Here is a 26,279-nt window from a genome sequence, read left to right as displayed (position 1 = left end):
CTAAATAGGCCTTCACTAAACTCCTCTAAGTACTCCGTACCAGTGGCCAGAACTTCTAAATTTTCTATGTTTCGTATTCCACGTAGGGGAAATACACATCCTTAACTCTGAAGCCTACAGCCTTCTGTCCAGGAGGCTGGTAGCTGGTTCCAAGCAAGACCATTTGTTTGGTCACCGGTTGCCCAACAGTGTGAGAGCACATCACGCCACTGACATGGACACTTAAAAATGGTTAACATGATAAATTTTATGTTGTGTATTCTACCGGGAATTTTTTTTTTTAATTCATAATTGAAAAGAAAAAGGCGCTAGGATGCAGTTAGCTAGCTCTCTTGAAGTACACACAGACCATTTTCCGATCTTCTGCCTTGAGGGTCTTGGACAGATCCAGGGAGAAGGGCAGTAGGTGTCTCAGATGCTGGATCTCCTGGTAATTAATATTACAAAATTATGCCTCAGTAGGATTATTATCATCTGTACACAGCTTCATCTTCTCAGCCTCCCCATGGACCCTTGCTCTTGGGTTCCTGTCCCTGCAAGCTCCACGTCCAGTCTTGGTTAGCGGGGATCTAAATCCCAAGGGATGCAAGGCTTTTCCTGGTTATTCAGGCTCTAGCACAGTTGGGCTTCGGCCCATTTATAGCCATCTTCAGTAACTCATTCTGAGAAACAGAGAGATTTAGGAGTATATTCATTGCTCACACGTGTTTTAATTGTTCCATTCTGCTTCTATTACGTGCCCTGGAACAGAGAGCCGGTTAATACCGCCTGTTATTCACTCTGTTCCCTCAGAACCCTATTTTAGCCCATTTAAGGGACATATGGCAGAACTGAGCTCTTTTTATCCCTGCTACCTGAGCTGTTTGGGGATGATTATTTTATTCTGATTTTGTTTGAGCGTGCCACCATCAATCAGCCTCAGCATCTTAATGTAGGACCCCTTGTCTTTGTGCTTAGAGGTCTTTTTCAGCAGGGCCCAGTGCCTGGGTGGCTCAGTCAGTTAAGCGTCTGCCTTCGGCTCAGGTCATAGTCCCAGGGTCCTGGGATCGAGCCCCGCGTCGGGCTCCCTGCTCCGCGGGAAGCCTGCTTCTCCCTCTGTCTCTGCCTGTCCCATCCCCTTGCTCGTGCTCTCTCTCTCTCTCTCTCTTTCTCACTTTCTCTCTCTCTCTCTCAAATAAATAAATAAAATCTAAAAAAAAAGTACTTCTCCCATTTAAAAAAAATAATAATAACAAAGGAAGCATCCTACATGCCTCTAGAGAACAGCTCTATCCAGAAAGCAGTTAAGTCCTTGCTTGCACGAGGCAGTGACTTTGTGCTCTGTGCCACCTATGACCTTTCATATCCATACCTTTCTGCCAAATATGGTACCCAACAAAGGCACAGGGGGACCCCCATCTATCCAGAGACTGTCCTGGGTTCCTCATGGAAAAGTCAGGTCTACTACAAGTTTAACTGGTCCTGTCTCCTCTGCTTTTCCTGCCCAGGTGAGCCAAGTCTAAGGACCAGTCCTCAGATGAAACGGCAGGACTCAACCCGGTCCAGTTTGCTCGAGCCCTGAAAGCGCCCCTCGTAGGCTCTGTCTGCAACGTCTTGCCCCTCCCTGGTCACAAAGGGTCTCACTCAGGGGAAATCATTGTTCATTCCAGGCAATCTAAGGATTCTTGTCCATCCACCCCTTGAAAATACAGGCTTTCCCCGTCTGCCACACCGTCACCGCCATCCCCTCTTAAAATCCGCCAAGGACAACCCGCTGCCTCCCTCTGCACGCTCTCGCTTTCCTTCCTTCTGTCCCTTCTTTCATCCCCTCTTCATGAGCCCCATCTCCCCGCCACCCCACCCCACGCCTTATGCGCTGCAGGCAGGACCTCTCTGGGCTCCTGTTCCTGCAGCCGCATGGCTGGCCACCCCTGCTCAAGTTTAGAAGAGCAGTTGTCACGGTCAAGGGCACGGCACTCCTCTTTCCCTCGTGGCTCTGATTCCCATCCTCCCCCTCGGTCACACGGGCCATGACCACACGTACTCTGGCTCCGAGATGAGCAAGAGAAGCATGGCAGGAAGGGGAGAAATTTGAGATGATGCTGTAGGAGTCCCCCCCACACCCCAGCACAAAGTGACATTCCTCTGACACATGCCACCCCCTCAGGACCCACTACCCTGGTTTCCATCAGCTGCGCTTGCGAACTTAATCGGCACATCCGTGGGTGCAAACATGAATTACAAACCAAACCCTGTAATAACCTGAATCTAAACCTTAACTCCGATTCTAAACTAGAGCCCACCCCCTCCCCAAGGTCCCCTTGAACCCTAAGCCCACGCCTACCCACAATGCAATCTGTAGTCTTTAGCTCAAAACCTAACCAGCACATAAAGGAAACTTTTCCAACGCACCTTCCAACCACCATAACCCATACGCTGGTCTGCACTGCATAACAGCAGATCTGTGCTAACGTTGGATGCAACTTTCCTTGCAGGACACGCTGGAGATGTGTTCCCGGGAGATGGAGTTTAAGAGCATCCTCTTTGCTCTTTGTTACTTTCATGGGGTGGTGGCAGAGAGACGGAAGTTTGGGCCACAGGGATGGAATCGTTCATACCCCTTCAACACCGGGGACCTCACCATCTCTGTGAACGTGCTCTACAACTTTCTGGAGGCCAACACAAAGGTAGAGTTTCTGGCCAGTGCAGGGCAGGGGGGGCGCCTCTCAGAAGGATGAGGCAGCATAAGCACAGGGGAGAAGGAGCGTGCACTGCGAATGGTCTCCACCCTCTCCAAGTACAGGAAGGAAAGGCCAGCCCAGGACCAGTGCGAGGCCAAAAGGAGCACCTGAATATGCTAAGCAATGGTAGGGAATTAGGAAAGTACCCTGGTCTTTACTTTGTTCCATGTGACATTCGCCCATGGAAGGGACTTGTCGGTAGAGCCCGACTTAATGACCATGAGAAAGGGAAGGCTTTTTTGCAAGGGGGTTGGCACCTTGCCTCTGCTCACCCTTGGATGTAATTTTTCAAGCATTTAACGAGCTCCCAGGTATGCCTGACCCTGCTGGGCACTAGGGGTGTGCAGGTGAGTACAACATTGCTCCTAATCTTGAGCAACATCCCGTCTTGTGGCTTACGCTCTGCCCACAGATGAGGGCAGCCCCGATGTCTGTGTGGAGGTCTTTCTTCCCTGTCTCTCAGGTCCCCTATGATGATCTGCGCTACCTCTTTGGGGAGATCATGTATGGAGGCCATATCACAGATGACTGGGACAGGAGACTCTGCAGGACGTATCTGGAGGAATTCATCCGACCAGAAATGCTAGAAGGACAGCTGTCTCTGGCACCAGGTTTCCCACTCCCGGGCAACCTAGATTACATTGGCTACCATCAGGTAAGGCTCTGCTCCTACAGGACCTGGGTCTTCCTTCAGGTCTGTCCTGCAGGACCAGGGATGTTCACACAGGGCCAGGGGAAAATGGCCTATAGAACAGAGCTCATATGGAGTGTGGTTCTCAGCCCCAAGTTTGCCCTATTTGATTTGAGAGCTGTAGGATTCCCGGCCTCAAATTAGCGATACAATTGAGCTTTCGGAGATCTTTCTATTCTTGATGTTTGGTTCAATAATTCTATTTGTTGCTCTTTTCTACAAATAACATCTGGGGCATTCGTTTGATTGTTTTCATCCAAGATATTGACAAAGCCATGAGGAGCAAAATTCCAGGTTAAGAACCTAGTCAACTTTGAGTAAAGTTTAGCGATTCTAAATATCTTCAGAGGGACATGACCTTGTGGGCAGATCATTTACTCCTCCTGTTCTTTGTTGACTGATGCAAACACCGGCACATTACACACACACACACATTCCTAGGGAGCTCTTTCTGTACTGTTTGAGTTCTCATTTTACTAGGACCACAGCTATTTTTAAAGTGCTCATCTTTGCCTATTTATCCTGCCATGGAAGATATATTAAAAGATAATTTAAAAAAAAAAAAAACAACCTTTTCTGTTGCTTGACTTTTGAACATGCCTAAAATAACTCTGAATACCAACCTTAAGGGAAATACCATAGAAACATTAGCTGCAAACTTAAAAAAAAAAAGTTTTGAATTCATAAAATTTAAACAGAAGGGCGCCTGGCTGGCTCAGTGAGAGGAACGGGTGACGCTTACTCTTGGGGTCATGAGTTCGAGCCCCACGTTGGGTATAGAGATTACTTAAATAAATATTTTTTTTAAAAAACCATAAAATTGAAAAAGATAAACTGCCAAAGTCATTCAAACCAGAAAAACTTGAACCTATGAAAAGAAATTTCAAACAGTAAGACTATTTAAAGAAAAGGGATTTAAAAAAAAAAAAAAACTGCTTGACGAGAAGGCCGTGAAATTTGTGCAAGAGCGCCCCCTAGTGTCCGCCAGACCATCCGACAAGAGGCTCGAGGCGGAGTTTGCACAGTTCCAAATGACTGACCCAGATTTTCATCTTCTTTACATCTCTCTTTAATCCGCCAGTTTATAGATGGTTGCAGGGCACCTACGAAGAGTTCAGGAGTCTGCTGGGGGCTGGGAGAGATACAAAAATAAACACATGAATTTGCCTTTAAGGAATGAGCCATCTTTTACTTAGACAAGAGGATACACCAGGAAATCAAAATCAAATTAGGAGCTCACCTTGAGGGGCGCTTTCTCATGGTAATGGAAAGCACTGGAAGTGGGGGGTACCCAGAAAACAGAGAAGAAAGTGAGGGACGGTTTTTTAAGGACAGCCAACGGTGGCCCACCATAACTGACCGCAGGGATGCGTTCTTCGGATGGCACAATTAAAAAATGTTTTATTTCAAATAATTTTTGCCAGAGGCAGGAATTCCCTGGTTAACAGCAAAACTCGCCTTGTTCCACCGCTCGATTCACACGTGGATTGTGCATGCGTGGTCCCATGTTTGCATTTAGGTTTGTCATCTCTGACTCCGGTAAATAGGAAAGAAAAGGACTTTAAGGGCAAGAGAGTGGGGGTCCTAGGAGGGCTTGAGTTAAGACACGAGGTAGGGGTCAGTGTTTCTCAAGGACTCTGGGAAGGCTTGTGTGTGGAGGGAGGGACAGGTGTAGACCAGGGAGCGGGCAGCGCGGGGGGGAGACTGGAGACAGATCTGGTCCTCTAAGCTTCCTGAAAAAGAGAATGCCCGCATGGGCATGGACGTTCTGGAAAACTGGCCCGGCACAGGGTAACACGGTGTCAGGACGAGGCTGGCTGCAGGGATGTGCGCCAGGTGGAGAGCTGCCCACGACAGCCAGAGCCGGTGAGCGGCGCTCGCCTGGACGGCCAGAGGGCCGCGGGGGCCCACAGACGGCCCCTCGGAGGGTGAACCAGAGTGGGAGCGGGAGACTCGTCTCGGTTTGTGTGTCAGTGAGCTCGCCCCTGACTTTCAGTACATCGATGCCGAGCTGCCTGCAGAGTCGCCCTACCTCTACGGCCTGCACCCCAATGCCGAGATCGGCTTCCTGACCCAGACCTCGGAAAAGCTCTTCCGCACGGTGCTGGAGCTGCAGCCCCGGGACAGCCACGCTGGGGACAGAGGAGGAGCCACAAGGGAAGAAAAGGTACGGGGGCGGGGGGCGGGGGGCACTGCCGAGCCCCTTGTCGGGCGCCCGAGGTGGGCACAGCAAGCCGCTCCTCCGGCTGGTCGCCCACCACGGGCACCGCAGACCACGCCTTGCGCGCCTTCCACTCGCACGTGGCTGGCGCAGCCTTGACCCACCGCGCCGGTTGTCCGGCTTAGCCACAGGACATGCCTGCCACTGGGCTCGGCTGGCTTTTCTAGTTCACCCAAAGACCATTTCTCTGCCAAAAGGAAGCAAGGCGGGAACAGTGGTGGCGTCGGGAGCTAGAGAGGGACCTCATGATTTCTCAGCGAACTGAGCAGTGCGGGGTGGGCGGCTGTCCTTAAGAGGGCCACCCTCATGCCACCAACTAGATGCTCGTTTGGCGTAGTCACTCTTGAAAACGAAAATGCCTTCTCTTGGCGTGAATGACACGGGATCTGAGTCTTCCAACGCTGGGCACAGGACTTCCAGGAATGTCAGGAAGGCAGAGGGGCACCGTGGAATGGAGAGGCAGCCTGGGGTGAGGCTTGGGGTGAGGTCCCACCACCGGAGCCCATCTGAGGGCCCTGCTCCTGGCGTGCGTGGTGCGCAGGGCAGGAAAGGAAGGAGCCCCTGATTTCTCCCCAGATGAAATCCCCCCTCCCCCTCCGCTCCACAGTGCAGCCTGGATTCCTTTAACTGGGTTTACAAGGAAACATACCCGGAAGACTAAAGGTTAGGAAGCTGGGTAGTTAGCGACACTTAGGGTCCAGGGATAGATTTTAGGAAAACAACCCGCCTCCTACTAAGGTAGCTGGACTTTTGTTTAAAGGTGTGGAGTGGAGTGGTCCATACGGTAGTTCTCAGATCTTAACATGCCCCAGGGCAAGCCCGGGAGCTTGGAATTCTGCCTCTGGGGTCCGGGGTTAGGCGCAGGTATATGCACCCTGGTGATCTGGCTGCAGGCGAGCGTAGTTCAAGAAACACTACTCAGCCGATCCCACTATTTGATGGCCTAAGATAGAATTTGAGAACAAAAGGAAGAGAAGAAATGTTATGTTGTCCAGAAGCCAAACCAGCTGGAATGAAAAACTGTTCCTAGCTCTAACGTTGAAAAAGGCCAGGGCTATACAAGGAAAAGACTCAGGGCTCTTCAGGCGGGGTTCAGAGAAGCTTCTCGTTCCTGGCAGCTCCAGAAATGACATGTGGGCCTGTTGCAGAGGTGAATGGCCCGTGCAGGGCCACTGTGGGTATGCTGCTCATGCGGCCGGGCCCTGCGTGCTGAGCTCACGCCTTCTCCTTCACACCAACACAACAGCTCAGTGGAGTGGCAGAGCGCCAGAGCGGAGAACGTGTTTTACTGTTAAGTGGAGGTGACCCAGAGGTGGCACACTGCACGAATCTGCTCCCTGCCCACTGCCATCTGAACGAGAACCTGGGACAGGTGTACCCCTGGGCCGCCAGGCACCGGGGGAAGGAGAGACAGAAGCCGGGGGCCGGGCAGCTGGGGAGGAGACACGGCCGTCCACCACGGTCTTCAGTCCAGGCTTGGATGTTCTTGCTGGGACTCCATGGGCTCTTCTGATGACTTGAGCCAGAACTGCTGTCCCCAAATGGCCTCTTGCAGGCAGATGAGCCTGTTACTCATCGGGGGGGCGGGGGGGTGCCTGGCCATATTACTTTGCTAGGCTGCCATCACAAAGTACCACAGACCTGAAGGCTCAGACAACAAGTGTATTTTCTCACCGTTCCGGAGGCTGGAAGTCCAAGGTCAAGGTGTCAGCAAGGTTGCTTTTCTTCTGAGGCTTCTCTCGTCGGTTTGTGGATGGCCAACATCTCCTGTGGCCCCGTGAGGCCCTCCCTCTAAGCTCGTGCGCCCTTGGTGCCACTCTCTTTGTGTCTAACTGTTCTCTTCCTATAAAGATACCAGTCGGATTGAGTTAGGGCCATGTAAATAGCCTCATTTTAATTTAATTTAACTCTTTAAAGGCGCCAACTCCAAACACAGCCAGATTCTAAGGCACTGGGGGGTAGGACTTCAACATGTGAGTTTTAGGGGGACACGATCCAGCCCATCACTCTGACCTCCCTCGGACGTACACCCTTCCTGTACAGGGGACGAGGTAGTCTGTCTCCCCCATTTGCCCTTGACTACTGGATTTCGCTAGCGTTGAACAAGTGGCTAGTCGTCCGGAGGAAAGCGGAACAGGTGCTCTGACTCCTTATACCGCAGTACTTTTCAGATGGCTACATTAAAACACTTTTTTTTTGAAGATTTTCTTTATTTGAGAGAGAGAGTGAGTAAGAGAGTAAGAGAGAGAGCATGAGCGGGGGTAGGAGCAGAGGGAGAGGGAGAAACAGACTCCCGGCTCAGCAGGCAGCCCGACGCGGGGCTCGATCCCAGGGCCCTGGGATCATGACCTGAGCCAAAAGCAGATGCTTCACGACTGAGCCACCCAGGCGCCCCTACACTTAAACATTTTAAAAATGAAAGCATGAAAAGTACTGGAAGAAAACCTGGGTGGATGCGTTTATGATCGTACAAAGAGGAAGGCAGTCTAAAACTTTTTTTTTTTTTTTTTAAAGCGCAACTCCAAATCTATAAAGATTGACAAATCTGGTGACTGGAAAAATTTAAAAGATCTGCAAAGCTCATGATCCCGGAGTACCAGGATCGGGTCCCGCATCGGGCTCCCTGCTCAGTGGGGAGTCTGCTTCTCCCTCTGACCCTACCCGCTCTTGTGCTCTCTCTCTCAAATAAATAAAATAAAATCTTTAAAAGAAAAAGATCTGCAAAGCTAAAAACACCACTAACGAAGTCAGAAACAAGCTAGGAGAAACTCTGCCACACAAACACTGGGAAGGGGGCAGATCCGGCCACTATATGAAGAGTTCTTACATGTGGAGGAAGAGGGAAGGACAGAGGGACACAAAGTCACACGATAATACAAAGGACCGATAAAAATAGCACAGTTCTCAATGTCACTCCTGACTACACGAAGGTATGTGAAACATCATTTTTCACTTAATGGTAGAGAGTTTTAAAAGCGACAGTATCCAGTCGTGAGGGCGTAAAAACAGGCATTTTCTCTCAGTTGGTGGGGGTCTAACTTCTGAAACAATAGCTACTAATATTTAAAATGTACATATTTTTTCCCTGTAATTCTATTTCTAGGAATTCAACCAGTGGACACACTCCATAGTGCACAGATTTTATGGTCTATTTATTTATTACAGGATTGATTATAGTACTGCAAATTATAGTAGTACAAATGATAAACAGACCAAATATCCATCAAAAGGAAAGTGACATAATAAATTGTGGTATGCCAAAGCAGTGAAATAATATATATATAATATACTATTATGTTACTATATTTATATATAATATATATATATATCCCGGTACATATATAAAATATATACGATCTTTCTAAAAAGGCAAATCTACATGTACTAACAAGAAAATGTGTCCAGGATTTATTATAAGGTGAAAAGCAAGTGCAGCATGACTTCACTAGTGATGGATGGAAAGTCACAGAGGGCAGAGGACGGGGAGCCTGGAGCGGAGACAGAGAGGAGAGGGGAGGCAGGACAGACGAACATCACTGGTACATGATGGACAGAGTTTTGTGCGTTGAAGGACATCTGCAGGAATTAGAAACGAAGACAACAGCCGTGAAGAGTGTCTTTCCCACCTTTGAGACAGGATTTTGTTCCTAATATTATAAGTGTCTGTAATGCTTGGTTTTTATGAACAGCATTAACTTCCCAAAAAGAAAAAAAAAAAAAAGGCAGAGGAGTTTGCTTGTGGAAATAATTAGACCACATCCCTTGCAGCCCACTCCTCTATCAGTCTGTGCACCTGCTCCCTTCCCTGGCAGTGCTCCCCATCCTGGGCTCCTCCGGGTCCATGCACCTGCTCCCTTCCCTGGCAGTGCTCCCCGTCCTGGGCTCCTCCAGGTCTGTGCACCTGCTCCCTTCCCTGGTAGTGCTCCCCGTCCTGGGCTCCTCCAGGTCCGTGCACCTGCTCCCTTCCCTGGCAGTCCTTCCCGTCCTGGGCTCCCCAAGGTCCGTGCACCTGCTCCCTTCCCTGGCAGTCCTTCCCATCCTGGGCTCCCCAAGGTCCGTGCACCTGCTCCCTTCCCTGGCAGTGCTCCCCGTCCTGGGCTCCTCCAGGTCCGTGCACCTGCTCCCTTCCCTGGCAGTGCTCCCCGTCCTGGGCTCCTCCAGGTCCGTGCACCTGCTCCTTTCCCTGGTAATGCTCCCCGTCCTGGGCTCCTCCAGGTCTGTGCACCTGCTCCCTTCCCTGGCAGTCCTTCCCGTCCTGGGCTCCCCAAGGTCTGTGCACCTGCTCCTTTCCCTGGCAGTGTTCCCCATCCTGGGCTCCTCCAGGTCCGTGCACCTGCTCCCTTCCCTGGCAGTGTTCCCCATCCTGGGCTCCTCCAGGTCCGTGCACCTGCTCCCTTCCCTGGCAGTGCTCCCCGTCCTGGGCTCCTCCAGGTCCGTGCACCTGCTCCCTTCCCTGGCAGTCCTCCAACCTGGGCTCCTCCAGATCTGTGCACCTCCTCCCTGTGCACCTCCTCCCTTCCCTGGCAATCCTCCGACCTGGGCTCCCCCAGGTCTGTGCACCTGCCCCCTTCCCTGGCAGTCCTCCGTCCCGGGCTCCCCAAGGTCTGTGCACCTGCCCCCTTCCCTGGCAGTCCTCCGTCCTGGGCTCCCCAAGGTCTGTGCACCTGCCCCCTTCCCTGGCAGTCCTCTGTCCTGGGCTCCTCCAGGTCTGTGCACCTGCTCCCTTCCCTGGCAGTCCCCCCTCTCCTGGGCTCCTCCAGGTCTGTGCACCTGCTCCCTTCCCTGGCAGTCCTCCGTCCTGAGCTCCCCCAGGTCTGTGCACCTGCTCCCTTCCCTGGCAGTCCTCCGTCCTGAGCTCCCCCAGGTCTGTGCACCTGCTCCCTTCCCTGGCTGTCCTCCGTCCTGGGCTCCCCCAGGTCTGTGCACCTGCTCCCTTCCCTGGCTGTCCTCCGTCCTGGGCTCCCCCAGGTCTGTGCACCTGCTCCCTTCCCTGGCTGTCCTCCGTCCTGGGCTCCCCCAGGTCTGTGCACCTGCTCCCTTCCCTGGCTGTCCTCCGTCCTGGGCTCCCCCAGGTCTGTGCACCTGCTCCCTTCCCTGGCAGTCCTCCGTCCTGGGCTCCTCCAGGTCTGTGCACCTGCTCCCTTCCCTGGCAGTCCTCCGTCCTGGGCTCCTCCAGGTCTGTGCACCTGCTCCCTTCCCTGGCTGTCCTCCCTGTCCTCTGGCCTGGTCTCCAAATCCTGCTCGGCCTGATCAAGACAGAAGAGAACCCTGTTTCTCCATGTTCCGTGTATTTTGGGACAGTGCCTCCAGACTATCTTTTCATCTCTCTGTGCAGTGTCCGAATGGCCGCTCACTGATATGGGGCTGTTTCTTCAAATTCCGCTCTAGATATAGAAACATGATATAAATTTAGTCATTTGTCTTCTATCCCAGCAGCACCTCTCAGGTACCGTTAAAATTCTGTTCTGGTTTTTGCTGTGACAGCCCCAGAGACCCCTTTCTGACAGGGAGTGGAGGTTTTACTTTCCTTTTTCAGACATCAGCTCTTTTTCTAGAGACTGTATTGTGTGTTAACAATACAAGGCAAAGTGAATATTAATAATCCTTTCTGTAGCTCTGTATAGCTTTCAGATGCCGCCACATCCATCAGCTCCCTCGATTTGATCTCTGCGTCAGCCCTGGGAGTTGGGGGGGAGGGGGCAGGTGGAGAAAGATGCTCTTGGAAATTTTAATAGATAAAAATGGAGGCCTAGCTGACTTGCTCACACTCACATGGTTAATGCATAACAGAACTTTATTAACTGAGCCAAGGGTCTTTGGTTGCAAGCAACAGAGGCGAATTTAGCTGAAACAGGCAAGAAATAGCCCACTGTGTCAAAGGAATCAACCTGAGAAAGGACAGAAATCCCAATGGCTCCAAGGTCCTAGGGAGAAAGAAGAGTGTCCTTTCAGGGCACTTGGGTCAGTGGCTCCATCCATTTCCTGTCCCTGAATCTCAGGCTTGAGACTCACATTTTTCTGCTCCTGGGGATGAGGATCTGGTCGGCCTACTTAGATCATGGGAGGATGGGGCCCCATGATGGCACCCCAAAACGATGGGGAGGAGGGGACTTCACAAGCAGAGATGGGGAGCTGTTATAGGAGATGAGGAACAATGCCCATCCCAGCAGGTGCTCCTGGAGCCAAGCTCTCATGACCCGGGAAGGGCTGGCTTCCTCTCGCTGGTGTGCGCCCTCCTCCATCCCTCCCCATTGGCCACATGTTCTATTATGTCCGCACTTGTTCCGTTTTTCTTTCTCTGCTGACAGACCTCCTGGCCTTACTCATTTACCTCAAAATGGCAGACTCAGCCTCCAAGTGCTTGCTCCCGAATAACCCAGGATCTCAGTGCTTCGGTTCCCATCTTCCAGGAGAGACACCCTGGTGGTTCCAGCTCCCCTGCTCTAATTGGCTGACAGTTTGTGTGGTGAAAGGCATCGTGGGGCTGGGAGGAGGTTGACATGATAGATGGGGATGCTTCTTTCAGGACCCAAGGACAGAAAGTGCAGGGCAGCCTCACGGAAACTCAGAATGGAGAGTGTGAATTTATATATATTCATCACTACTGCTCATCACTGCAGCTTCCTATGGTCTCAGATGACCACCCTGGGCTATCCTGTGCCTTTCCAGTTTGATCCCCACTGCTAACCAGGTCAGCCTCTGGGTTTTCCCAACTCCTGATTCTTGGAAAGGCACCTGTGTTCTCTTCTTCAGCTGGTCAGCCCGTGGGTGGGCGACTGGCATCTTTACCTCCGTGTCACGGGGGAATGGAGTCCTGGAGGGTTCGAAGCCCTTCTTAACCCCGTGTTTCCCATTGCGGGGCAGGTCAAGGCCCTCCTGGAAGAAATCCTCGAGCGAGTGACAGACGAGTTTAACATGCCAGAGCTGCTGGCCAAAGTGGAGGAGCGCACCCCCTACATCGTCGTCGCCTTCCAGGAGTGTGAGCGGATGAACGTCCTCACCAGGGAGATCCGGCGCTCGCTGAGGGAGCTGGACCTCGGCTTAAAGGTAGGGGGTGGGGGGGGGGTCTTGGTGGGAAGGGGCAAGGCCAGAGGACACAGCTGGACCCCCCAGGGCAGAGAGGGAGGAGGGGTTACCGGGGACCTGGGAGCTGGAGAGTTGTCCTAGACCAATCCGAATGCCTGAGAAGGCATCACTCCCAGAAAGTGGAAGCGGCCAGGCTGCAGGGAGGCCAAGACCCAAAGTTCTATAAAGTCTGAAGCCGTACTGAAGTTAGAATGTGCTAGACTGGCTGGTCAGTGTATGCGAGCTGCCCAAGGAGACCACACTCTGAGGAGCAAGCTAGACGAAAATTTTGACAGCCTGGTGTCTTCTACTGACATAGTTGCTTTCGTGGGGGTGCAAAGGAGCACTGGATAAAAGTAGAGGTTCTAGGGGCACCTGGGTGGCTCAGTCGTTAAGCGTCTGCCTTCGGCTCAGGTCATGATCCCAGGGTCCTGGGATCGAGCCCCACATCAGGCTCCCTGCTCGGCTGGAAGCCTGCTTCTCCCTCTCCCACTCCCCCTGCTCATGTTTCCTCTCTGTCTCTCTCTGTCAAATAAATGAATAAAATCTTTAAAAAAAAAAAAAAGAGGTTCTAGAACTAGATGGCCCCAGCGTCACTTCCTCTCTCGAGGCCTTAAAGTGGCTTAGAGCTCACTGTGTCTCAGCTTCTTCACCTGTAAGAGGGATGATGGTCTGACTTCATAAGGCTTTGGGGAAGGATGAAATAAATTCATTTACATCGAATGTTTAGAACAATCCCTAGTGTGTAGTAAGTACCCCCAAAGTATTAGCTGATAATTATTATCGCCTCATTAGGGGAAAGAATGGTCATCTTTTTACAACTCCGAGGTTGCAGGAAAGATCCAAGATACTGCACAAACTCTGCATTTCTCTTGAGCAATGGAAGAGTCTGTTTCTACCCCCAGTTACCTAAACACGTTTACTTGATGTGCCAGGAGGTAATTACGTCAGGGGCCTGGCCCGGACCCTCACAGAGGAGCACTGTGATTACCGGGCACCTCTGTGACAGGCACACGGGGGGGTCCTGCTGCCTCTCAGGAGCTGAGGAAGGGGACTGTTGTCAGCATACACGGGCACGTTAACAGAACTGCGGCCCCAGACAGAGGGAAGGTGAGAACCCAGTTTTGTAGCTCGGAGTTACGTGAGCGCGGGAGAAACAACTGTGTGTTTTGTCACAAGTAGTCACCTAGAAACTATGGAACAAGACTGCAAATTCTACATTAGTGGGCCTCTTTTTTTTTAATCTGTTAATTTCCTCCTCCCTAGTATACATGGAGGGAAGTAAGGAGAAAGGACAGACAGAAAGGGATGGTGAAGACAGTATTTGGTAATGTTTCCAAATTACGGTCCAGCTTCTAATCAAATGAAATACAACATCCCATAGGACGATCTCAAATGTAAAGAAGGACTTGGCAGGTCACAGTATGCAGCTCTATTACTGCGGTACACAGGTCTCCACTAGTAATGACCTCGAGCGGGTTTGCTGCACTCTCAGCTTACGGAGTCCATGCAACTGGCACAGTCTATTTACCCATCCGCCTTCCAGTTCGTGCATTTTTCGTCCAAGAGCCATGGCCGTGGTCGGGTGGCATGAATCGCGAGCATGCCTGTGTGTAGATGAAGGGGGCAGGTGAGGAAGTGTCTGTTTGCTCTCAGTCTAGTTCAAGCAAAGCTGACCATGAGCAGTTTGGGCAGGTCTGAGCACTCCCCACTGGAGGGTGCAGGGGAGATGGAGAGGGGAAAGGCTTCTCCGGAAGGAGGCCTTGGAAGAACGAGCAGGCAGGCAGATCATAACACAGGGCACACAGAGAGATGTGGGAAAAGAAAGGAAGAAACAAGTCTGTGGCATCAGGGGAGGCTCCAGCAGAGAAAGGGTGGGAGTTCAACAGGCGGGAGGAGGAGAAGACTCTTCCAGACGGCCGACAGAGGAGCCCTAACCCTGCTCTGAGTCACCTGCTTCGACCAGAGCAGAGGGTCCACTCAGGTGAGTAAATGTGACGTGTGACAGGCAGTCAGGACAGCTGTGGGTTGCCTTTCTCTCCTGGTCCTTCTGGGAGCTGGAGAGCAGGCATTTTAAAATGCTGTCATCTAAACCCAGTCTCATGGCCTGGCCGTCGGGCCCCCCGGGGGATTTGTCACAGCACACGTCCCAGTCCCACCGCTGTGGCTGGGCTTTAAGCAGTGGCCAGGTGATTCTGGTGATGGGCCATTTGTGAAGCACAGTGTTAAGACAAGCAGGTGGAGGGAAAAGATGGAAAAGGAGCGTGCGAGGGGACGGCAGCCGAGTTCAGGGAAGGGAGAGTGTTTAAGCCTAGGGGAGAGAGAAAGGAAAGGCAGCAGAGACAGGAGCCACCTGAACGGGAGGGTCCACAGGACGGCCCCACTGCGCAGTGTCTGACACATTCGGACTGACAACAGTCACAGAGGACAGAGGGCAACTCACACTACCCAGCACATCAGACAGACAAACCCAAACGCTCTGCCCAGATGGGACACCAAAGTCAGGAGAGGTCTTTTTTAAATCATGAAGTCAATGCTCTTAGCATTTATGATAAACTTTTATTTGTATCCATTCGTAATTGGCTGGATGGGAAACCATAAGGCTACCACCCACAAAGTATCAGCTGAACTGAGAGGCACAGTAATGCTAAGCTCGAGGACTGTAGGAGCTCAAAGCACACAAAAGTGGTAGAGGAAGATAGGGTAAGCACCAAAGAGAGGTCAGTTTGTCATAACCATGTTCCCACAGAGAAATTCACCACAGTAAGACATCTGGCTCCTAGCCTTACACAATGAAGACAGGTTCTGCGAGTATCCAAGCTGACTGGCCAAAGGTCCTGAGTCCCACTAACCAAATGCACAAAACCCTGATGTACAAAACTCCTAAAGGCCAATTTGTTTCTCTATATTAACTAGGTATAACTTTCAAAGGGCCATATACTCATGGCAGTGGGCCCAGAAAATCCTCTGCCTAGGTAGATAAATTCTATGAGAAGCTAAATTCCTAGACCTTTACCGTCTACAGTAGCAGCCAACGATAGGTTAGCACTTAAAATGTGACTAGTTCTGTAAGCATAAATTAAACACCATATTTAGGAAAGAGGTTGGGAAGATGGTGGAGTGGGAGGGCCCTAAGCTCACCTCGCCCACAGATACAACAAGGTAACACGTCATTGTAACTAACCCAGAAAATGACTCGAAGACTGGCAGAACAGACTCCACAACTAAAGCTAAAGAGGCCACAGCAAAGAGGGTGGGAAGGGTGAAGACACTGTGTGGAGCTACAGCAACTGTGGCCATCCATGGGAGGCAGGCGGCTACAGACAGAAGGGGAGACAGACCATCAGCCAAGGAGTCCTCACCGGGAGGACGGATCCCCGTAACACCCGGCTCTGAAAACCAGAGAGGCCAAATTACATGAGTTCATATGACCAGCGCGACTTAAACCTAGAATTTTACAAAGCAGCAGGCTCAGCTCTGGGAGAGCCAGAGGCCTAGAGGAAACGGAGTCCCCGCCCTTAAGGAGGCAGCACAGTGAATGAAGGGCCTGTGCAGATACAACATAGAGCAGCAGTTTGAAAAATGCCTGGGGCATAGGGGAGGGACAGTTAGTTACTGATCTCAGAGCAAGTCTGGAGGGGCAGAGATGCTAGGGAGACTCCTCCAGGAACAAAGGAGCTGCCAGGAGCCGTTTCCCTTCCCCTGCCCTCCAGCATAACCACACCACCACCGGTGAGAACCACGTGCTTCCACTGCGCCCCATGCCTCCAGCCTGATGCTGTGGGTTCCCTCCTCCAGAAGCCCAGTGCAAATCTTGCTAAGACCACATCCCCCCCCACCCCAGCTCACACACTTTGCAGATCCACCCCCTCCAACCCAGCTGGCCTTAATCCCCAGGGCAGCGGCAGGTCCCCTCCCTAGAGAACCAACGCACAAACCTTGCCAGCGCTGCACACCCCACACGCATCGCGGAGCTGCCCCCCTCCATACACTCCGGGCCAGAGCCCATCCAAAGTGGTAACTCAAAGCTCGCAGTGTGCAAGCAGCTCCATGTCTGGGCCAGCACCACTCAAAAGTGACTTCTGCCTTGGGGGGTGGGGGGGGGGAACAACCACACACACACACACACACACACACACATGCACGCACGCACGCACGCGCGCGCGCACCTGCACACGGCAGCCCCACCCAACAATGAAAGCTGCTCAGGGGACAATACAGGAAAAACGCCCTGCAGTTTGCTGCCACTACATCTCTGGCAAACGCCTGGTCTGACAACTCAAACCCACAGTGGCCCCAGACTGGCCCACTCACAGGACATGGACCAAACCCTGCCCACAACAGGTGAAGAGAGCCACTGCAGATGACTGGACTGAAGGAAAGAGTGGCTCAGCCCCAACAGGAAGGCACACGTCACACACACAGGAGACACCCCTGAAGTGCTAGGTTCCAGCAAACAGGGCACTATTTCCAAGAGCAGGAGATGCAGCTGACTTTCCTAACACTGAGAAACAGACACAAACAGATAAAATGAGGACACAGAGGAATATGTCCCAAATGAAAGAACAGCAGCAAGAGACCTAAGTGAAATGGATACAAGTCATATGCCTGATAGAGAATTTAAAGTAATGATCAAAGATACTCACTGGACTTGAGGAAAAATGGAGGACATCAGTGGGACCCTTACCGATGAGATAAAAAAGAACTAATCAGAGATGAAGAACACAATAAATGACATTAAAAATACCCTAGAGGGAATAAATAGGAGGAAAGAAGTAGAGGAATGAATTAATGAACCAGAACAGAGGTAATGGAAAGTCATTGAGCAGGTGAGAGAAAAAAATTACACAAAATGAGAAAAGACTTAGGGAATTCAGTGACACCATCAAGCATAATAACATTCAAGAAGGTAGGGCTCCCCAGAAGGAGGAGAGAGAAAAGGGGGTAGAAAAATTATTTGAAGAAATAATAGCTGAAAACTTTCTGAATCTGGGGAAGAAAACAGAAATCCCAACAAAATCAACCCAAGAAGGTCCACACCAAGACACACAACAAAAAGTAGTGATAAAGAGAATTTTAGAAGGAGCAAAAGAAAGCAGTTATATAAAAGGGAAACCCCCTAAGGCTATGAGTGGATTTTTCAGCAAGAACTTTGCAGACCAGAAGACAGTGACACAATATATTCAACGTGCTGAAAGGAAAAAATCTGCAGCCAAGAATACTCTTCAGTAAGGCTGTTACTCAGAACAGAAAGAGAGAGAGAGAGAGAGTTTTCCAGACAAAAAGGAATTCGTCACCACTAAACCAGCCTTACAAGAAATGTTAAAGGGGACTCTTTGGGTAGAAAGGAAGGACCATAAGCAGGACGAAGAAAAGGAGGAAGCACAAAGGCAGTAAAATTACCTGTATCTATAAAAATCATTCAAGGGATTCACAAGATAAAAGGATATAAATTATGACACCACATACCTAAAATATGGGGGACAAAGGAGTAAAAATTTAGTGCTTCTAGATTTCAAACTTAAGCAACCATTAACTTCCTATAGACTGCTATATGCAGAAGATGTTATACACCAACCTAATGGTACCTTCAAGTCAAAACAGTAATAGATATGCAAAAAATAAAGAGAAAGGAATCCAAACAGGTAACTAAAGAAAGCCAACTTACAGTGAGAGAGCAAGGGAAGAAAGGAACAGAGACTATAAATACAATCATAAAACAAGTAACAAAATGGCAATACATACATACATACCTATGAATAATTCTTTGAATATAAATGGACTAAACCCTCCAATCAAAAGACACAGAGTGACAGAGTAAATAAGAAAATAAGACCCATCTATTTGTTGCCTACAAGAGACTCATTTCAGACCTAAAGACAGATGCAGAATGAAAACAAAGGGATGGAGAAACATTTATCTGGAAAATGGATGTGAAAAGAAAGGTGGGGTAGCAATACTTAGACAAATTAGACTTTGAAACAGACTAAAAAGAGACAAAGAAGGACACTTCATAATCATAAAGGGTTGATCCAACAAGAAGATATAACAATTGTAAATATTTTTTAAAGATTTTATTTGTTAGGGAGCAAGCAAGCGCACAGCAGGGGAGCAGGGATCCCGATGCGGGACTTGACCCCAGGACCCTGGGATCATGACCTGAGCCGAAGGCAGACGCTTAAATGACTGAGCCACTCAGGCGCCCCAACAACTGTAAATATTTATGCACTCAACGTGGGGGCACCCAAATACTTAAAACAGTTAATAATAAAGTAATCAACAGTAATAAAATAATAGTATGGGTCTTTAACTCCCCACTCACATCAATGGAGAGATCATCCAAACAGAAAGTCAACAAGGAAACCATGGCTTCGAATGACACATTGGAGCCGATGGATTTAACAGATATGTTCAGAACATTCCATCCTAAAACAACAGAATACACATTCTTTTCAAATGCACATGGAACATTCTCCAGGATGGATTACGTATTAGACTGCAAAACAAATCTCAGCAAATTTAGAAAGATTGAAGTCATACACCATGCATCTTCTCTGACTACAACACTACAAAACTACACCACAACACTACAAAAAAATCGACCACAAGAAAAAAATCTGGAAAGAACACATGGAGGTTAAATAACATGCTACTAAACAATGAATTGGCCAACCAAGAAATCAAAGAAGTCAAAAAATACATGGAGACGGGTGCCTGGCTGGCTCAGCTGGTTAAGCGTCTGCCTTCAGCTCAGGTCATGATCTCAGGGTCCTGGGATCGAGCCCCACGTCAGGCTCCCTGCTCAGTGGGGTGTCTGCTTTTCTCTCCACCCCTCCCCCTGCTCATGCGTTCGCACTCTCTCTTTCTCTCTCTCAAATAAATAAAATCTTTAAAAAAAATTACATGGAGACAAATGCAAATGAAAACACAAACAATCCAAAAGCTCTGGAATGCAGCAAAGGCAATTCAAAGTGGGAAGTTTATAGCAATACAGGCCTACCTCAAGAAGCAAGAAACATCTCAAACAATCTATCCTTACACCTAAAGGAGCATAAATCAGTAGAAAGAAGGAAATAATAAAGATTAGAGGAGAAATAAATGAAATAGAAACTAAAACAAAACAAAGCGAAAAACAAAAAACAATAGAACAGATCGATGAAACTTGGAGCTGGTTTTTTTTAAAAGATCAAACAAATTGATAAACCTTTGGCAGACTCATTTAAGAAAAAGAGAGCAAGGTGGGGGTGCCTGGGTGGCTCAGTCGGTTGAGCATCCAACTTTTTTTTTTTTTTTTAAGATTTTATTTATTTATTTGTCAGAGAAAGAACAGGAGCAGCAGGGAGAGGCAGAGGGAGAAGCAGGCTCCCTGCTGAGCATGGAGCCTGACATGGGACTCAATCCCAGGACCCCAGGATCACAACCCAAACCGAAGGTAGACACTTAACCAACTGAGCCACCCAGGTGTCCCCAGCATCCAACTCTTGATTTCAGCTCGGGTCATGATCTCAGGGTCATGGGATCAAGCCCCACATCAGGCTCCATGCCAAGATTCTTTCTCTCTCCCTCTCCTCCTCCCCAGCCCACTCATGCACGCTCGCTCTCTTGAGAGAGAGAAAAGAGGCTCAAACAAAATCAGAAAATAAAGACAAGAAGTAAAAACCAACACTGCAGTAATACAAAGGATTGTTAGAGATTATGAAAGATTATATGCCAACAAACTGGAAAACCTAGGAGTAATGGATAAATTCCTAAAAGTATATATAACCCCCAAAACTGAATCAGGAAGAAATAGATAATTTGAACAGACCAATTGCCAGCAATGAAATTGAATCACTAATCAAAAAACTCCCCAAAACACAAAAGACCAGATGGCTTCACAGGTGAATTCTACCAAACATTAAAGAAGAGTTAATACCTATTCTTCTCAAACTATTCCAAAAAATAGAAGACGGAGGAAAACCTCCAAATTCACTCTATTTGGCTGGCATTACCCTGATACCAAAACCAGATTAAAGACACTACATAAAAACAGAACTATAGGCCAGTATCTCTGATGAACATAGATGCAAAAATTCTCAACAAAATACTAGAAAACTGAATCCAACTATGCATTAAATAAATCATTCACCACAATCAAGTGTGATTTATCCGTGAGATGGAGTGGTTCAATATTCACAAATCAATCAACATGACATATCACATAAATGAGAAAGGATAAAAACCACATGATTGTTTCAATAGATGCAGAAAAAGCACTTGACAAAGTACAACATCCATTCATGATAAAAAAAAAAAAAAACCCTCCACAAAGTAGGGTTGCAGGAACCTTCCTCAACATAATAAAGGCCATATATGAAAAGAGAGCACAAACAAGGGGAGAGGCAGAGAGACAGGGACAAGCAGACTCCCCACTGCTCAATCGTAAGACCCCAAGATCATGACCTGAACTGAAGTCAGACACTTAGCTGACTGAGCCACCCAGGCACCCCAGGAATCGTTTTTGATTATTCAGATGTTTTAGGACATCAGACTATTTTTTTTCCCCAAGCTTCCGGTGGCTAATTCACAAAACCTGTTTCTAAATACGTGAAGGATGCTCAAAGTTGAAGTCCAGCTTGCTGACTTGGAGAACTACTCCAGCTCTTTACTCTGATCCATTGTGTGCTGACTTGATAGTGCAGTTCTGATAGGGCCTTGCTTTGACCCTTGGACGGCTTACAGTCACCACTCACCAGACAGCCACCCTGGCCCACATGCCTTCAGGCCTTCCAGCACTCTGTCAGAAGACCCAGCTGGATGGACTGCGGTCACTCTCGGTCTGGAAGCTGAGGGGCATGGCCCATATCATTCCCACTGCCCTCCACAGTTCTGGAGCAGGGATGCCCTCCCCTGCTCCAGAAAAATGAAAGCTGGTTACAAAGACCATTTTCACAGGGAAGAAAAAGCAGATAGGAACTGACCGTCAGGACAGGGTGCAGCCTGCCGTCCCTCGAGGAGGAGAACATGGGTGTTGCTGACCCCCTTGTGAGCCCAGGGCACCAGCTGCTTCAGACCCATCAGGAGTGCCCTTTCCAAATGGACGTTCCTGGCCCTCTGGAGGTTGGAGTCCTTAGATTGCAGCCTAGGAATCTGAGCTTTTTTATTTAAAAAAAAAAAAACTAATAATAGCTCACTGACTTCAAAGAATGAAGACCTATAGGAAAAATAAGGTTTTTACTCAAGATTATGAAAGCATGTCTTTATAGGGATGAATAAAGTGGTTAAGGTCAGAGCCAGCTAGCCTTTGTATCTATGATAAGGGCTCCCCACTGACCCCAGCCTTTAGTTCTAGATTCACCTGCCATGCTGACATGCAGCAAGCAAGTCACAGGACCCTGAAATGCAGCAAATTCCTAAGACAGGGATTCAGTGTTTTCTCGGTAAGTTTTCTTCTGACTCTTGACCTGCAAGCAAGTACAGATATTAATCAGTGATACAGAGGATCCAATGGTTTCCTCTTTTCCGGAATTGTTCTTCACTCTCAAACTGGCAAAACCTCAGAGACAGTACATTCTTGAAGTTTCTTTCACTCCCACATTCAATTAGCAAATGCAAAATCGTGATCAGAATAAATTAACATCATATTTTAAGCAGATGTGAGAAATTTTTAGGAAAGCCAAGTTACACATTTTACGCTCCTCTATCAAAATGAATTCAGAAGTCCAAATGCTGTTAAAAATTAAGTATGGCATATATTTTAAGATTTCATTTTTTTAGAGTTTTTAGGTTCACAACAAAATCAAGAGGAACATAGAGAGATTTCCCACATCCTCCCTGCCCTCCCACAGAGCCTGCCCCACTATCCACGTCTCCCAGCACAGTGGTGCACTTGTTACAACTGAGGAGCCTACAGTAACTTACCACAATCACCCACAGTCCATAGTTTACATTGGGGCTCACTCTTGATGGTGTACATTCCAGGGATTCGGACAAATGTGTATGACACGACTGTGATACTTGGCAGAAAGGGAAGAAGAAAGGCGATCCCTTCATTGTACAGACTTACTATGGAAATCGGGCTACTGCTCAGGAAAGAGCCCCACAGTTCCACTGAACTGAGGACACACAGAACAGAGCTCAGAAAGGCCAAGGTAGTGGGGTGTGTAGGGCAGAGTGCCTACGGCAGGGAGCTGCCCAGACAAAAAGCCTCAGACATCCGCAGAGGGACCGAGACTCTGGCTGGCTACTGCTCTGTACATGAGTGAGAAAAAAACTACCCAAGGCTGGGAAGGAACCATGACACAGGAGCAGAGAGAACAATCCGCAGAGCTCACACAGAGCTGGGAATAGTTCCCACTAGCTGGCATACAGAGAAATTAAAAAACAAAGTTTCAGGGAAGATTCTCAGAAGGGTATCAACTTAGTAAAAGGACTAAATTGGACCCAGACTAAGACTGAAAGCTAGTCTGTACTCCCCCAACAGCAAAGATGAAATTAAAGCTGCCAACAGATCCACTGAGTTCAAGTAAATTAATTGCAGGCAAAAAAAATTCTTTCCCAGGGCACCTGGGTGGCTCAGTCATTGGGCGTCTGCCTTTGGCTCAGGTCATGGTCCCAGAGTCCTAGGATCGAGCCCTGCATAGGGCTTCCTGCTCAGCGGGGAGCCTGCTTCTCCCTCTCCCTCTGATGCTTCCCCTGCTTGTACTCTCTCTCTCTCTCTGTCAAATAAATAAATAAATAAATAAAATCTTTAAAAATTCTTTTCAGCACTATTTAAAGGAATACAACAAAATCCAGCACTCAAAAATGTAAAATTCATAGTATCTGACATGCACTAAACAAATTACAGACATGTAAAGAAGCGGGAATATATGACCCATATCCAGGAGAAGACTGGATCAGTTGAAATGGCACCAAAAATGGCAAGGATGATGGAATTCGCAGGCAGGGTGGTTAGGACACAATCCTGAGTTTGCTGTGTCTGTTGAAGGAGACAGAAGAAAATACAAACGTGATGAAGTACAAATGGAACATATAAACAGAACGTACAGAGATGGAAAATGCAATAGCCAAATGAAAAATGAGACCTTTGGAAGATTTACAGCTGATGAAAACATAGCAAAAGAAACTACCCAAAGTGAAGGAAAAAAATACTGAAAAAAAGTAAATAGCACATCAGGGACCTGTGGGATAATATCTAGCGGTCTAACACATGTAACTGGAGTCCCAGGAAGATGGAGGTGAGGGAGAGGGTCAAAAAAAAAAATACTTAAATAAGGGCCATGGTTTTGCAAATCTGTCAAAAACAAATCCACAGGCACAAGAAGCTCAACACACCCCATGCAGAATATACCTAATGAAAACTATGTAAAGTTACCTTATGATGAAGCTGGTGAAACCCCAGGGTAAAGCAGGCAGGATGAGGGGCAAGGCGGGAGTGGGGGTGGAGAATATGCAAAGGAGCAAAGAGAGAAATGACAGCAGACTTCTCGCAGGGAGCTATGCAAGGTGGAGACAGTGGAGAGATATCATGAATACTAAAGGAAAAGCACCAAAAAGAAAATGATAGGGGTGCCAGGGTGGCTTAGTCAGTTGGGTGTTTGACTCTTGATTTCAGCTCAGGTCATGGTCTCAGGGTCATGGGATTGAGCACCGTGGTAGGCTTCTTGCTCAGTGGGAATTCTCCTGGAGATTCTCTGTCTCCCTCTGCCCCTCCTCCCCGCTCTCGCTCTCTCTCTAATAAATAAATCTTTAAAAAGAAGAAAAGGATAAACCCAGAACTCTTTGAGTAGCCACAACAAAAACAAAAAACAAACAAACTTTCAAAAAAGAAAACTAAATACAGGCATACCTCATTTTGTTGCATTTCACTCTACTGAGCTTCAGAGATACTGTTTTTTTGTTTTGTTTTTTACAAATAGAAGGATTGTGGCAACCCTGCATCGATCAGGTCTATAGGTCTCATTTTTTCCAACAACATTTGCTCACTTTGTTTCTCTGTGTCACATTTTGGTAATTCTCACAATATTTCAAACTTTTTCCATTATTATTATGGTTATCTGTGATCAGTGATCTTTGATGTTATTGTTGTAATTGCTTTGGAGTGTACAAACCATGCCCATTTTTTAAAATATTTTTTATTTATTAGAGAGAGAGAACACAAGCCAGGGGGAGAGGCAGAGGGAGAAGCAGACGCCCTGCTGGGCAGGGAGCCCAACACAACGCTCAATCCCAAGACCCTGGGATCATGACCTGAATCAAAGGGAGACCCTTAACTGAGCCACCCAGGTGCCCCAACCATGCCCATTTAAAACAGCAAACTTGATAAATGTTTATGTGTTCTGACTGCACCACTGACCAGCCTCCCTCTATCTCTCACCTTCTCCATTTGGCTCCCTCTTCCCTGGGACACAACAGTATTGAAATTAGGCCAATTAATAACCCTACAATAGCTCCTAAGTGTTCAAGTGAAAGGAAGAGTCACACGTCTCTCACTTGAAATCAAAAGCTGGAAATGATTAAGCTTAGTGAGGAAGGCATGTTGAAAGCCAAGAGAGGCCAAAAGCTAGGTCCCTTATATAACCATTATACCAAATGGTTAGCTAAGCTGTGAATGCAGAGGAAAAGTTCTTAAAGGAAATTAAACTGCTTCTCCAGTGAACACACAAATGATAAGAAAGTAAAACAGCCTTATTGCTGATAGGGAGAAAGTTTTAGTGGTCTAGATAGAAGGTCAAGCCAGCCCCAACATTCCCCTAAGCAAAAGCCTAATCCAGAGCAAGGCCCTAACGCTCTTCAATTCCATGAAAGTGGAGAGAGGTGAGGAAGCCGCAGAAGAAAAGTCTGAAGCTAGCAAAGGTTGGTTCAGGAGGTTTAAGGAAAGAAGCCGTCTCCATGACATAAAAGTGCAAGGTCAAGCAGAAAGTGCTGATGTAGAAGCTGCAGTAAGTTCTCCAGAAGATGGAGCTAAGATAACTAATGAAGGTGGCTACACTCAGCAACAGATTTTCAATGTAGATGAAACAGCTTTCTATTGGAAGAAGATGCCATCTAGAACTTTCATAGCTGCAGAGAAGTCAATGCCTGGCTTCAAAGCTTCAAAGGACAGGCTGACTCTCTTGTTAGGGGCTCATGCAGCTGGTGACTTTAAGTTAAAGCCGATGCTCATTTACCATTCTGAGAAACTTAGGGCCCTTTGGCATGATGCTAAATCTACTCTGCCTTTGCTCTATCATTGGAACAACAAAGCCTGGATGACAGCACATCTGTTTACAACATGGTTTACTGAATATTTTAAGCCCACTGCTCAGAAAGACGCCTTTCAAAATATTACTGCTTGTTGGCAATGCACCTGGTCACCCAAGAGCTCTGATGGAGATGGACAGTGAGATTTATGTTGTTTTCACTCCAGCTAACACAACATCCATTCTGTAGCCCATGGATCAAGGAGTCATTTCAACTTTCGAATCTTACTATTTAAGAAATACATTTCGTAAGGCTCTTGCTGCCGTAGATTGTGTGATTCCTCTGATGCATGTGGACAAAGTAAATTGATAACCTTTGGAGAGGATTCACCATCCTAGATGCCATCAAGAACATGTGT

The 26,279-nt window shown here is 48.3% G+C and overlaps 1 protein-coding gene across 1 annotated transcript in view; it reads left to right on the top strand.

Annotated features, from left to right (window-relative positions):
• DNAH9 (dynein axonemal heavy chain 9) overlaps positions 1-26,279 on the top strand; it is a 371,410-nt gene that overhangs the window by 326,724 nt on the left and 18,407 nt on the right. The window contains exons 64-67 of the mRNA XM_088027042.1: positions 2,475-2,666; positions 3,184-3,375; positions 5,408-5,578; positions 12,497-12,679. Of these exons, the coding sequence (XP_087883168.1) occupies positions 2,475-2,666; positions 3,184-3,375; positions 5,408-5,578; positions 12,497-12,679 (738 nt within the window). The remainder of the gene's footprint in view (positions 1-2,474; positions 2,667-3,183; positions 3,376-5,407; positions 5,579-12,496; positions 12,680-26,279) is intronic.

This window comes from Eumetopias jubatus, unplaced genomic scaffold (genome assembly GCF_037043125.1).
Source record: "Eumetopias jubatus isolate StellerSeaLion01/CBP00866 unplaced genomic scaffold, mEumJub1_p1.0 scaffold_10, whole genome shotgun sequence".
Taxonomy (NCBI): domain Eukaryota; kingdom Metazoa; phylum Chordata; class Mammalia; order Carnivora; family Otariidae; genus Eumetopias; species Eumetopias jubatus.
This window is presented reverse-complemented; position numbering and strand designations above follow the sequence as displayed.